The sequence below is a fragment of the Bombina bombina genome, chromosome 2 (assembly GCF_027579735.1).
Source record: "Bombina bombina isolate aBomBom1 chromosome 2, aBomBom1.pri, whole genome shotgun sequence".
Lineage (NCBI taxonomy): Eukaryota > Metazoa > Chordata > Amphibia > Anura > Bombinatoridae > Bombina > Bombina bombina.
The window spans coordinates 141,765,578-141,779,364 of NC_069500.1; the positions used below are offsets into that span (position 1 = coordinate 141,765,578).

Consider the following 13,787-nt stretch of genomic DNA (forward strand, 5'->3'; position numbering starts at 1 on the left):
GACAGATTAGGGGTTAATAAGTGTAGGCAGGTGGAGGCGACGTTGTGGGGGGCAGATTAGGGGTTAATTAATATAATATAGGGGTCGGCGGTGTTAGGGGCAGCAGATTAGGGGTACATAGGGATAATGTAAGTAGCGGCGGTTTATGGAGCGGCAGATTAAGGGTTAAAAAAATTATGCAGGTGTCAGCGATAGCGGGGGCGGCAGAATAGGGGTTAATAAGTGTAAGGTTAGGGGTGTTTAGACTCGGGGTACATGTTAGAGTGTTAGGTGCAGACGTAGGAAGTGTTTCCCCATAGAAAACAATGGGGCTGCGTTAGGAGCTGAACGCGGCTTTTTTGCAGGTGTTTTTTTCAGCTCAAATGGCCCCATTGTTTTCTATGGGGGAATCGTACACAAGCACGTTTTTTAAGCTGGCCGCTTCCGTAAGCACCGCTGGTATCTAGAGTTGCAGTGGCGTTAAATTATGCTCTACGCTCCCTTTTTGGAGCCTAACACACTGAAAACCCAGCCATTCTGTGAACTCTAAATACCAGCGGTATTTTAAAGGTGCGTGGGAAAAAAAGCACGCGTAGCTAACGAACCCCTTTGGGCGCAGAACTCTAAATCTAGGCGGAAGTGAGGTGTGTAAGGAAGATGAGCCTGGCAGATGCATTCATTATGGATTGTAAAGGAGCTAGGCGGCAGCTAGGGAGACCAGAGAGGATGGAGTCGCAGTAGTAAGGGAAAGGATGAAAGAGTGGATTAAAATCTTAGTTGTGTCTTGTGTAAGGAAATGTCTAATTTTAGAGATGTTTTTAAGGTGGAAGCGGCAGGCTTTAGCCAAGGACTGAATGTGAGGAGTGAAAGATAGATCTGAGTCAAAGGTGACCCCAAGACATCGGGCATGTGGGGTTGGGGTAATGATGGAGTTATAGAGAAATGGGGGGTGGAGATTTTGGAAGAAGGGGGAAAATAAGGAGCTCAGTTTTAAGAGATTTAACTTGATGTAGTGAGAGGACATCCAAGATGAGATATGAGAAAGACAGTTAGTGACACTGGTTAGCAAGGAATGAGATAGTTCTGATGCAGAGAGGTATATTTGGGTGTCATCTGCATACAAATGATAATGAAACTGTGGGACTTTATTAAGGAACCTAATGAGGACGTGTAGGAGGAGAGGACTGGGGACAGAGCCTTGCAGTGCCCCAACAGAAAAAGGTAACGGGGCAGAGGATGCCCCAGAGAAGGCTACACTAAAGGTACGGTTAGACAGATAGGAAGAGAAACACGAGAGAGCTGTGTCGCAGATGCCGAAGGAATGGAGGGTTTGGAGCAAAAGAGGGTGGTCGACAGTATCAAAGGCTGCAGACAGATCAAGGAGGATAAGTAGAGAGAAGTGGCCTTTGGATTTTGCTGTAAGTAGGTCATTGGTAACCTTAACAATTGCTGTCTCTGTGGAGTGTAGGGGGTGAAATCCAGATTGCAGTGGGTCTAGAAGGGAGTTTAATGTAAGGAAATGGGATAGACATGCATGTATTAGCTTTTCAAGAAGCTTTGAGGCAAGAGGGAGCAGGGAAATAGGGTAGTAGTTGGATGGGGAGGTTGGATCCAGAGAAGGTTCTGTTGAGGATAGGTGTGACCAGTGCATGTTTAAGGGATGAGGGAAATATACCAGTGCTGAGGGAGAGATTGAAGATGTGTGTGAGTATAGGGGTAAGGGTAGAAGAGAGGAAGGGGAGTAGCTTTGAGGGTATAGGGTCGAGCTCATGAGAGAAACTGCTATTTTTCCTGTGTTTTGTCTTCCAGAAATTAGTGCTCTCTGAAACCACTATAGTTAAGCAATAAAGCATTATTACTCAAGAGAAGAAATGTTTTTTCTATAGCTATTCTACACAAGTTTAAATACTGTTCTTTCATTTCCATTCAAATGCATTAAAGGCTAGATTATTAGTGGAGCGCTATTTTGCGCTCCCTCTCATGTGTTAACTTTGCTAGATGGAGGCTTTTTGCACGCAAAAAGATAGTTCGCAAAGTCATGATCGCGTTAACATCTTCCCCTATAGACTTCAATGAAGTGCGCAAACTGATAAAAACCCAACACCCACGCTCATGCTCTAACCCAATCTCATTTATTCAAGTGCACTAAACTCAACATTAATTATGAGTATTTCACATTCCAATGTTTTTTTACATACAGAACAATGTACTTTTTATTGTAAATACATATATCTACAGTATATAGACCTGATTATATCTATATCTGTATACCGATTCCAAGATATATAGGTATAGATATAATCTGCAATTCAACTCTGGAAATTGATAGATTAGAATGGATCGTGCAAGATTCTGAACACTGACCCTAAAGCCCGTGACACACTGCAAGCGATGCGGCGCGAGGCGAAGCAGCTGCTTCGCTCTGCGTCGCATCGCTTCTGAAGTTCAAATATTTCATCTCTGAGCGCTCAGCTACGCGTCCTGACGCAGCAGAGTGCTCAGAGATGAAAAGGCAGGACACACTGAGCGCACACAGCTGCATGTACACGCTGCGCGTCACTCTGCTTGCAGTGTGTCACAGCCTTAAACATTTTACACAATGATTCCTTGATTAAAGTATGAGATCATTTATATCTGTCCATAATTGGCCACAGTACACAAGGTAGTAAACAACACTAAAGAATCTCAGTTATTCTGAATAGCTTAATGCTATTGCCTTCTGGACATCAAAGACACTCTGGCCTCACACTAGCATGCAGGGATAATACCTGCAATAAGATAATTCATCTGATGACCTTCCAACACAACAAGGAATAGCCCAAACTATGCACAGATGATATTAAACATAGCCAATAGTGTATCAGAGCAACGGCACGTGGAACCTTTATTCCACATTGGAGAATTCATGGCTAGGTTACCTACTCTAAAAGCCCTCTCTGTTGATTTTTATTGTGCCATATACATCTACCATGATCACCTCACTTTTGTCATAATTTTCATTTAATCTAAAATGTATTATGGATTAGCGCTTGTAGCATTCCATATTGTATACTATATTTTGGGCCCCCCATCCATTGCAAGGCTTTTCCAGCCATCTGTATGATAAGTCCTTGTGCTGGAGTAAATTTCGTAGATCTTTAAGAGAAAGCGGAAGTTAACTGAGGAATTGTCAATAGAGAACAGAGAGAAATTAGAGAGAGAAACAATGTGTAGAATAGATGGTCATGGGGGGTATAGGAGAAGTTGTAGAAGAGGGTGTATAACAGAGAAAGACTTGCAAGGGAAAGGGGGGACACATGTAATATTGCATTTTCCTCCATGTTCAGGAGGAAGCCAGTAGGGTAGCAGGGAGGGTGAGAACAAGCTTTAGGGTGGTGCTCACCTGGAAAGAAGCAACATTTATGCCCTCAATGCAAAAATAAAATAGTGTAGCTAACTACATCAGTATTGATGATACTTGTCTTATCTCTTTTGCTGTGGCCAAATATGGATGGATATACTGATTTATTGCACACATAAAGCAATCACTGAAAATTATGTAGGAGGCCAAGGGTTCTCGATAGAATAAACTACAAACTCAAAGTGTCAACTACTTTTTTTAAAGTACAGGAAAATTAAGCAAAATAAATCAATCAAAGTGCATTGCAAAAATGATTTCAAAATGCGTAATGAAACGTTTTATGGATGTATTCTGAGTTTAACATTAATTTAACTATTAATATCAATTTAGGATATGAGTAAATAACAATTTGTGTAATCTTATAATTAACATTCTATAAAGTTTTAGTAAAACATAATTGAACATTCTGGTGATTGTATTTTAGCCATGTAAAAGTTTCATAGTTAAAAATGTGTAATTTTATATACTGTATATTTTAAAAATGTTATTAAACCAGGAAACAATTGTGTTTATTAATATGTGAATGGAGTGTGTGTAAATAAAATTAAAGGATCCCGTAAAAGTCTCTGCAAACATTGACTTTTACATACTGGAATACCATTTTTATAGCATAAAATGTCAAAGTAAAATAAATAAATAAATAAATAAATAGAAAACCTAGGTTTTCCTGTGTATAAGAATGACTGACTGAATATGAAAACCCAGCAACACACAGTGCAAAACTCTCAGATTAGAATAAATCTACAAATCAGTATAAGTGGTCACTAGATTAAATAATTGTCATTCCATATCATGGATGGATGTATTGCTGGCTGATCAAGTATTACCTTTTGTATGATGTATCATTTGCCCTTACGACAACATTGTGCCTACATCAGGAGCCTTATAGAGAATTCTAAGGGACAGATTACATGCAAGCGATATTAGTGCTCCATTCTGTAATACCAGCGCACGATAATGTCCGCTGGTATTACAAGTTAATCGCAATGCGAACGCGAGCTATAGGCAGAATTTTTAAATATATATGTATATGAATATATACCTATATATTTATGTGTTAATATGTGTTTATACACATATTAACGCATAAATATATACAGGTGTGTATATAATCATATACATGTACATTGACATTGCGATCTATGACAACACACTGTTCCCATAGACTGCAATGTAAAGGCACTTTTCAGTCCCGTTTTTTTTTTTTTCTAACACCTCACTCCCACCAACTTTAGAGCCCCAAAATTGCCTAGTGCAGTTTTTTTATTTTAAAAAAAGCTAGATTTTTTTTAATAAAAAACTACAATGCCCTCTATTTTGAGGTAATTTGGGGCAATTTTAGAAAATTAACCAGAGATCTAATCTCTGCTTAATTTTCGAAGCGCTAATTGCTACTGCTGGCTGGTTAATTATTGGGTTCCTGCAAATGCGCAAATTTGCCTGTTTGCGGGAGCGCAATAAATTAGCGCTCCACTTGTAATCTATCCCTAAATAGGCTGTTTGGCTACTCCCAGATACCATACAGGAGGACAGTGATGTGAGACCATATGAAAGTTTGCATAATGTATTTATTTAATTTTATGTAATACTGGACTTGTTTAAAGGGACAGTCTACACCAGAATTAGTATTGTTTTAAAAGATAGATAATCCCTTGATTACCCATTCCCCAGTTTTGCATAACCAACACAGTTATAGAAAAATATGTTTTACCTCTGTGATTACCTTGTATCTAAGCGTCTGCAAACTGCCCCCTTATTTCAGTTCTTTTGACAGACTTACACTTTAGCCAATCAGTGCTGGCTACTAGGTAATTCCATGTGCGTGAGCACAGTGTTATCTCTATGACACACATGAACTAACACCCTCTAGTGGTGAAAAACTGTCAAAATGCATTCACATAAGAGGCGGCCTTCAAAGTCTAAGAAATTTGCATATGAACCACCTAAGTTTAGCTTTCAACTAAGAATACCAAGAGAATAAAGAAAAATTGGTGATGAAAGTAGATTGGAAAGTTGTTTAATCTTGAAAGTTTATTTTGGACTAGACTGTTTCTTTAAGCATATATATTAAGATGAGGTTTTAGGTAAGAGGGTATTGGATACAGTCATATTGGCCTGGCTACTGCTGGTTTGATATCAAGAAGATGGACAGGTAGCATATTATAGCTTATGTGTATAACTTTTTTAACGTTTTTGAAGACAAAATAATTAGATGTGATCATCATGGGAGTAGGGTACAGGTAGAGATCTTCTAGAATAATTATATTATTAAATATTATTTATTTTTTTAAATAGTTTATGTTTCATTAAATGACAAAAAGACACCACACTACTACTGGTGTACACCTATACCCCTTTCCCAAAGTTGGTTTAGTGTTTAAAAATGGGTATAGGTATGGGAATGAAGGCTTTGCAAAATATGTTCACAGTTGGTTCCCCCAGAATATTGTAGTGAAATGGTGAGTGTACTGTAAAATAAATTTCTTATTAATGTTTACAATGACTTATAAAAACTGCGGATTTTAAAATGAGATATTGCACCTATTGGTTCATTTTTGTATATGAAACAGCTGTTTAAGCTAATCAAAACTGTACCCCAATCAAATTGGTTGAGCTTGCAGGGAGAGCAGACCTCAATAGTCTCTCTCTCTCGCACTCTCTCTCGCACTCGCACTCTCTATCTATCTATCTCTATCCATCTATCTCTATCTATCTCTATCTATCTCTATCTATCTCTATCTATCTCTATCTCTATCTATCTCTATCTATCTCTATCTATCTCTCTATCTCTCTATAGAGATAGATAGATATACACACAACATCAACCTTATCTTATCTTTCCCTGTATACACAATGAGACCAATATTTATAGAAAATAATGGACATTTAGTATATCTTTGACTCACCCCCACTGGGAGTGCAATTTTTTCTAAACCTTCTTAATTACATACCATTTCTCCAACAAGTACTTAAAAGGACATGAAACCCAAACATTTTCTTTCATGATTCAGATAGAGAATACAATTTTAAACAACTTTCCAATGTACTTCTATTATTTAATTTGCTTCCTTCTCTTGTTATTATTTGCTGAAAGGTTTATCTAGGAAAGCTCAGGAGCGGCAGAGAAACTAGATTCTAACTGTTGGTTGCTGCATTTATTTAACAATTGTGATTGGCTCACACATGTGTTCAGTTAGAAACCAGTAGTGCATTGCTGCTTCTTCAGCAAATGATACCAAGAGAATGAAATAGATTAGATAATAGAAGTAAATTATAAAGTTGTTTAAAATTGTATTATTTATCTGAATCATGAAAGAAAAGTTTTGGGTTTCATGTACCTTTAAGTATTCAAATTTTCAGTATAGGTGGGGATAAAACAGGCAAAAATAATTATTTCAAATGACAAAATAAAGGTAAAGTTGTTATTTGTAAACACTTTAATGCACTCCAGCAGGTAAAATGAGCCATTGGGAAAACATAAAAGGGGAAAAAACACATGGTACAGAATACCTTTAAAACAGAAAATTAATTATTTTGGTTGAGACTGTCTTTGCTTAGAATTTACAACACTTATAGGGAAAACTATTTTAGCCAGTCAGTAATCCTCACCTTTTTAACATTATTTTATTTTACACTCTGAAATTCACACAAGAACCTCCCAAAATACTTTTCTTCTGCTCAGCTGCTACCACTCTTTTATCAGCATTCACCTCCATCATGTGCTAAGCACATATAAGTGTCTATATGGTGCTAAAATATAAACTAAACCTAAAATATTAAGCCCAGTCTTACCTGTATGAGACTAATATCATGGATTTTCAACTTATAATCAAAGCACGGATATGGAATTACTTTGGCAACTTTCAATTTCTGCTGCTGATTGTCTGGTTTAATCAATGAATGTGCTCCAAGGATCACATCCGAATTTACGTCACTAAAAAGAGATTAACTTTTAGTGTTAGAGTGGAACATGCAATATATATGCTGTGTGTATAAATATATATATATATATATATATATATATATATATATATATATATATATATATATATATATATATATATGTATATATTTATTAATTAACTAATCCATGGGTAATGATCTGTGTTTCTTATTGTGGGGTAGTCATAGTAGTTTTAAAGCCTTAGAAGTGGCATAACCTCTTGCAAAAGCAAATATCTTAAAAATAGTATGGTAACCGTCACTAAACAGATAATTTTGTTGATAATGCATTAATGCAGCCATATGAGGGGAACGTGGGTTGCTCACCAATCAGGTTGTACCTGGACAGTCCTGGAATACAGAGTCCTAAATAATGTTCTAGTAGACAGAGAGGGAGAGAGTCTGTGTGCTTGCAGTTTGATTTCTTTATTGTGGTATTTCAGAGGGTCTTGTTTTTGGAGGGCTTTTTAGATGGATTTGATTTTATTTTGCCTATATTTTTTTTATAATAGTCGTTTTGTAACAACTTTATATTCAGTAACATTTTCCATTAACTTTTATCAGTAAGTCTTTTTTTAATAACTGAAGGGGTCTTATTTTAGGTTGGAGAGTTTTACTGTGGGTGCCATGTTAGCATGGAGCCTTGTAGCGAAGAGTCTGCAGTGTGGGTGAAGATAAGCAGTTTGTGGGTTAATAGTGGATAGGGTTTAGCATACAAGGGTTCATACAATGAAGGTTGCAGCAGTAAGGTGGTTAATAGAATATTTTTTTCTTCTCATGTTTGTTTCTCTTTTTTTTTTTACTGTTTCTTTTTTTAAAGCTAGGAGGTTTAGGGGTGTTATAAGTTAAAGCTTAGTTAAAGGGACATTAAACCCAAAACATGTCTTTCATGAATCAGGTAGAGAATACAATTTTAAACAACATTCCTATTTACTTCTATTATCTAATTTGCTTCATTCTTTAGATATCTTCTGTTAAAGAAATGGCAATACACATGGGTGAGCCAATCACATGAGGCATCTATGTGCAGCCACCAATCAGAAGCTACTGAGCCTATCTAGATATGCTTTTCAGGAAAGAATATCAAGATAATGAAGCAAATTAGATAATAGAAGTAAATTAGAAAGTTGTTTAAAATGGTATTCTCCATCTGAATCATGAAAGAAAAAAATGTGTGTTTAATGTCCCTTTAAGTTTGAGTGGTCTTGCGGTGGTGAGGCTATGGTTTCTAGGGTCTTGGGGTTGGAGTCATGTTAGCTTGAGGGGTTCTTGCATTTTGGCGCTCTAGGTTAATCTATTTACCCCCTATCTGCTACAACCACTAACACTAAACGTCCCTCTGCTGTTAACCCTCTATTCACCACAAATCCATTGTTAAAATCCATTCTACTATTAACCCCTAACAACTACAAATCCTAACAGTAACCGCTTCTGCCTCTAACTATCACAATCTCCCACACTAAAACAAAAACATCCACTGTTAACTCCTAATCACTACAACCCCAACACAAAACAAATCTGCTATTTTTCTTAAAGTGATTTCTATCCTAAAAGCCCACACGCCACAGAGCACTTCATTTTTGAACAACAATGCAGTTTACAGGACCATCAAGTGCATAATACAAAGACTATGCAATAAAACTGAATTTCAAATAAGCAGTTTTCTGACAAAAATAATGTCTTTACATTGCCGTCCCCCAGTATACATGTGACAGTCATCAGCCAATCACAGACTAGTATACGTATACAGTGAGAACGGTTTCAGTAAATGTGCATAGAAAAAAGTGCAAAGTTTTATAATGGAAGTCAATTGGAAAATCTCTTAAAACTACGAGCTCTGTCTGAATCATGACAGTTTAAAGGGACAGTAAAGTTATAACTAGACATTCATGATTCAGACAGCGCATGTAGTTTTAAACAACTTTACGTTTTACTTATTATTTCATTTACTTGCTTCTTTTGTTTTCTTTTGTTGAAAAGTTTATCTAGGTAAGTTGAGGAACAGCAAAGCACCTGGGTGCTAGCTGCTGATTGGTGGCTGCATATATATATATATATAATGATTGTCACAGGCTCACCCCATGTGTTTAGTTAGCAACCAGTAGTGCATTACTGCTCCTTCAACAAGAATTAAGCAAATTTGATAATAGAAGTAAACTGGAAAGTTGTTTAAAATGGTATTCTCCATCTGAATCATGAAAGAAAAAAATGTGTGTTTAATGTCCCTTTAAGTTTGAGTGGTCTTGCGGTGGTGAGGCTATGGTTTCTAGGGTCTTGGGGTTGGAGTCATGTTAGCTTGAGGGGTTCTTGCATTTTGGCGCTCTAGGTTAATCTATTTACCCCCTATCTGCTACAACCACTAACACTAAACGTCCCTCTGCTGTTAACCCTCTATTCACCACAAATCCATTGTTAAAATCCATTCTACTATTAACCCCTAACAACTACAAATCCTAACAGTAACCGCTTCTGCCTCTAACTATCACAATCTCCCACACTAAAACAAAAACATCCACTGTTAGATAATAGAAGTAAATTAGAAAGTTGTTTAAAATGGTATTCTCTATCTAAATCATGAAACAAAAATGTTGGGTTTCATGTCCCTTTAATTTCGACTTAGTGTCCCTTTTGTGATCTTTTATTTTCTGGGAACTGACAACCTTGTATACTTCATCGGTCACTAAAAATATCTACATAGATTTTCCCAAACTCAGAACAGTTAGAACAACATCAAAATATTATTTTGAACATAATTTATCAAATCTAATTTAATCCCAATTAAAAGAAAAATTAAAACCTTTCCACTTGGTTTTAATGAGTAGTTAAAATGTTACCTTAACACACACCCTGATTTACTCCTAAATATACATCAGATTTTTTTTAAAACTAATTTTACATACTGTATTTGATGTCATCACTGAAAATGTTGTTATAGAAAAAAATGTATTGTAATGTAAAAGTTATTACTACTTTTAAATTTAAATTCAAATTGAAAATCAGCTATAACAGTAAGATTTTTTACACAAAATAATCTGCTGCACAACTTTTTCACAGTGGATCTATCTATCTATCTATCTATCAATCATCTCTCTCTCTCTCTCTCTCTCTCTCTCTCTCTCTCTCTCTCTCTATCTATCTATCTATCTTCTATCTATCTTCTATCTATCTATCTATCTATCATCTCTCTATCTATCTATCTATCTATCTATCTATCTGTCTATCTATCTTCTATCTATCTATCTATCTATCTATCTATCTATCATCTCTCTATCTATCTATCTATCTATCTATCTATCTATCTATCTATCTATCTATCATCTATCTATCTATCTATCTTCTATCTATCTATCTATCTATCTATCTATCATCTCTCTATCTATCTATCTATCTATCTATCTATCTATCTATCTATACTATCTATCTTCTATCTATCTATCTTACTAGTGTGCCTGTGTCTATATGTGGGTATATGGGAACATGTGTATGTGTGTGCACAATTGAAAAGAAAAAAAAAGGTCAGAGAACCTTTATCTGATTTCTTTTTTAAAGAGCAATGGGAAAAAGCATTTGTATAGCCAAATACACTTGTATGGTAGATCTATAAAACATTGCATATTAGGAAAGACAATTGTACTTACATTTTACAATGAGCTGCAGTTAACACCCAGTTTGACTTTATCAATGCACCACCACACAGTTCCGTACTTTTTATTAATGCCATGTATGGTCTGGAATGGGCAACAACTTCATTTCCTCCAATAATTTCCATGGCAACATCTGTAAAAATGAAAAAGATATATATATAAAAATGACCAAACTATAAAATATTATCATTATAGATCTAACATAAAATGATCTGAGATTTAGTAATAAATGAAAAAACAAATTACTTTCTTGAATATGCAAAAACATAAAAACCACAGCAGTACAAGTATTTAAGATGTGATCCATTCTTGGTGATTTATTCAAAGTGCATTATTGTTTCTTTAACAACTAAGTAGTATTTGTTTATATACTCTTGTAGATGATAACTCATAACGCATTCTGAGAAATAACCCTGTCTTCAGTAACTGTGTTAATCTTTGCAGTTTTGTGGTTTGTAGTTTCTTTGTTGTGGGTATACAACACATGTTAATGTCATTTCAAAGGAAAATATGTTTCATGATAGGTAAATGACTTTTTTTTTATTCCTAGGATTACAAATCAGGTTTTCCTTTCAGTAGATTTACATGAAATGTATAAATCTTAAAAGAATATAACATTTATTAAATGTATTAAAATTTCAAAAGTAGAGGAACGTAGTAAAGAAGTATAGAAACAAAAATATTGAAACAAATAGGTAGTGGGAAGGAGGAAGAGGAAAAATGATTTTCCCAGCCAGGATAAAATGTCTGATAGGTCCTTATTAAAGGGACATCCATTGTTAAAAAATAAAGGGCAAGATTACAAGTGGTGCGCAATTGATAGCGCAGGGTGCATTATCCTTACTGGGACCATGCACAAAGAATAGAGCACAATCTGATATTACAAGTCAGTGGTAAAAAACAGTTACCAGAGAACTACAATTAGTGCAGTGGGACCAGGGCCCAAGTGTTGCGGTGGCCCATAGCAGCCTGTCTATACATAGGCGTGTGCCTATGTGGTCATTATCTGTGTATAGATACTCATCATCATTATACCATGCAGCATACTCATAAGAGTATACATACTCACATCATGATACAGTGAAGTGTGTTTAGAGTACAGAGAGACATGCTTATAACTGTTACTTGTTGGGGTGCCCAAAAAAGTTTCCCCCCAGGGCCCTGTGAGTAGGTCCACTATTGCTCATATTACAAGCGGTGAGTTGTGTTGCGCTTGTGCTCAACAAAAAAGAACGCTGGGAAATGTAGTGCTTTTGTAGACCTGAAATAAACTGTTAATGCTTGAGAATATGCACAACAAACACATGTAAAATATATTCAAATAACATTTTTCACTCAGATTCATACATATTCAATGCATAATCCCTTTCAGTATCTTCCCCACTACTGATGTCAGGCTTACTGGTCCATAGCTTCCTGAATCAGCCATGTTTTCCTTTTTAAAAAGTGGCACCACATCAGCTTTACACCAGTCCTGGGGTACTATGCCTGAGGATAATGAGTTTTGAAAAAAAGTTTGAAACAGTGCTAAATTCCCTTAGAACCCTTGTATGCACTCCATCTGAACCTTGAGTTTTATTTAATTTGAAATCATCCAATTTGTCTTCATATCATGTTGAGATAACCTAGTTATTGGCATGTACTTGTATGTTCTAGTTTGTTTCAATGTCTCTCCCACTGGTCCCTCCCTCGTGTATACTGAAGAAAAGAAACGGTTTGGCACCTCAGCCTTCCCTGGTCACTGTTAATCATGCTAACCCATCTCACATTTGACAGTACCTATATTTTCCATCTTAGATTTTTTGCCATTTATATACTTAAAAATAAAGTGTTTAGGGGTTGTCTCAAAGTCGTTTGCAATTAATCTTTACTTTTGCATGTTTTGTTACACATAGTATATATTTGCTGAGTCTCTTCTATTTTCTTTGAATAACTTAAAGGGACAGTCAAATCAGAATTAAACTTTCATAATTCAGATAGTGCATGCAATTTTAAACAACTTTCCAATTTACTTTTATCATCAAATTTGCTTTGTTCTCTTGGTGTTCTTTGTTGAAAGCTAAACCTAGGTAGCCTCAAACTGAATTCTAAGCCATTGATGGCTGTATCTTATCTCAGGGAATTTTGACAGTTTTTCACAACTAGACAGCGCTAGTTCATATGTGCCATTTAAATAACATTATGCTTACACCAGTGGAGTAATTTATGAGCCAGCATTAATTGGCTAAAGTGCAAGTCTGTCAAAAGAACTGACATAAGGGGCAGTCTGCAGAGGCTTAGATACAAGGTAATAACAGAGGTAAAAAGTGTATTTTAGAAGTATTAATATAACAGTGTTATTATGCAAAACTGGGAAATGGGATTAAAGGGATTATCTATCTTTTTTAACAATACAGTTTTCAAGTAAACTGTCCCTTTAAATGCCCTATGTTTTTCTTAACTTCTCTAAACACATTTTTATTTAACCATGCTGTCTTCGAGTAATTTATTTTACTTTTCATAACCATGTGGTATGTGTTGATGTGTATATTAATTTAACAAAGGATATATGTTCTGTATTTATTCTTTGTGCTTTTATTTGAGAATAATTTCCAGAATTTATTATTGATAGTTGAATGATATCCTTGAACCATTGAATTTTGCTTTTTTTAAAAATTAAGTGATGTTATGATCACTGAAACTCAAGCTTATATTACAATTTGAAAGTTATAGGTTGTGCTCGAACCATAGCGAAAACTGCTCTAGAAAATGTATTTGAAGTAAAGTGTAAGTTGCACAAAACACATCAAAACATATTAAAATAAACAATTTCACTCATATAT

The 13,787-nt window shown here is 35.5% G+C and overlaps 1 protein-coding gene across 1 annotated transcript in view; it reads right to left on the reverse strand.

Annotated features, from left to right (window-relative positions):
* LOC128647696 (granzyme A-like) overlaps window positions 1–11,090 on the reverse strand; it is a 32,321-nt gene extending 21,231 nt beyond the window's left edge. The window contains exons 1-2 of the mRNA XM_053700442.1: window positions 10,960–11,090; window positions 7,172–7,313 (exon numbers count right to left, since the gene is read on the reverse strand). Of these exons, the coding sequence (XP_053556417.1) occupies window positions 7,172–7,313; window positions 10,960–11,090 (273 nt within the window). The remainder of the gene's footprint in view (window positions 1–7,171; window positions 7,314–10,959) is intronic.
* Window positions 11,091–13,787: the final 2,697 nt, after the last annotated feature.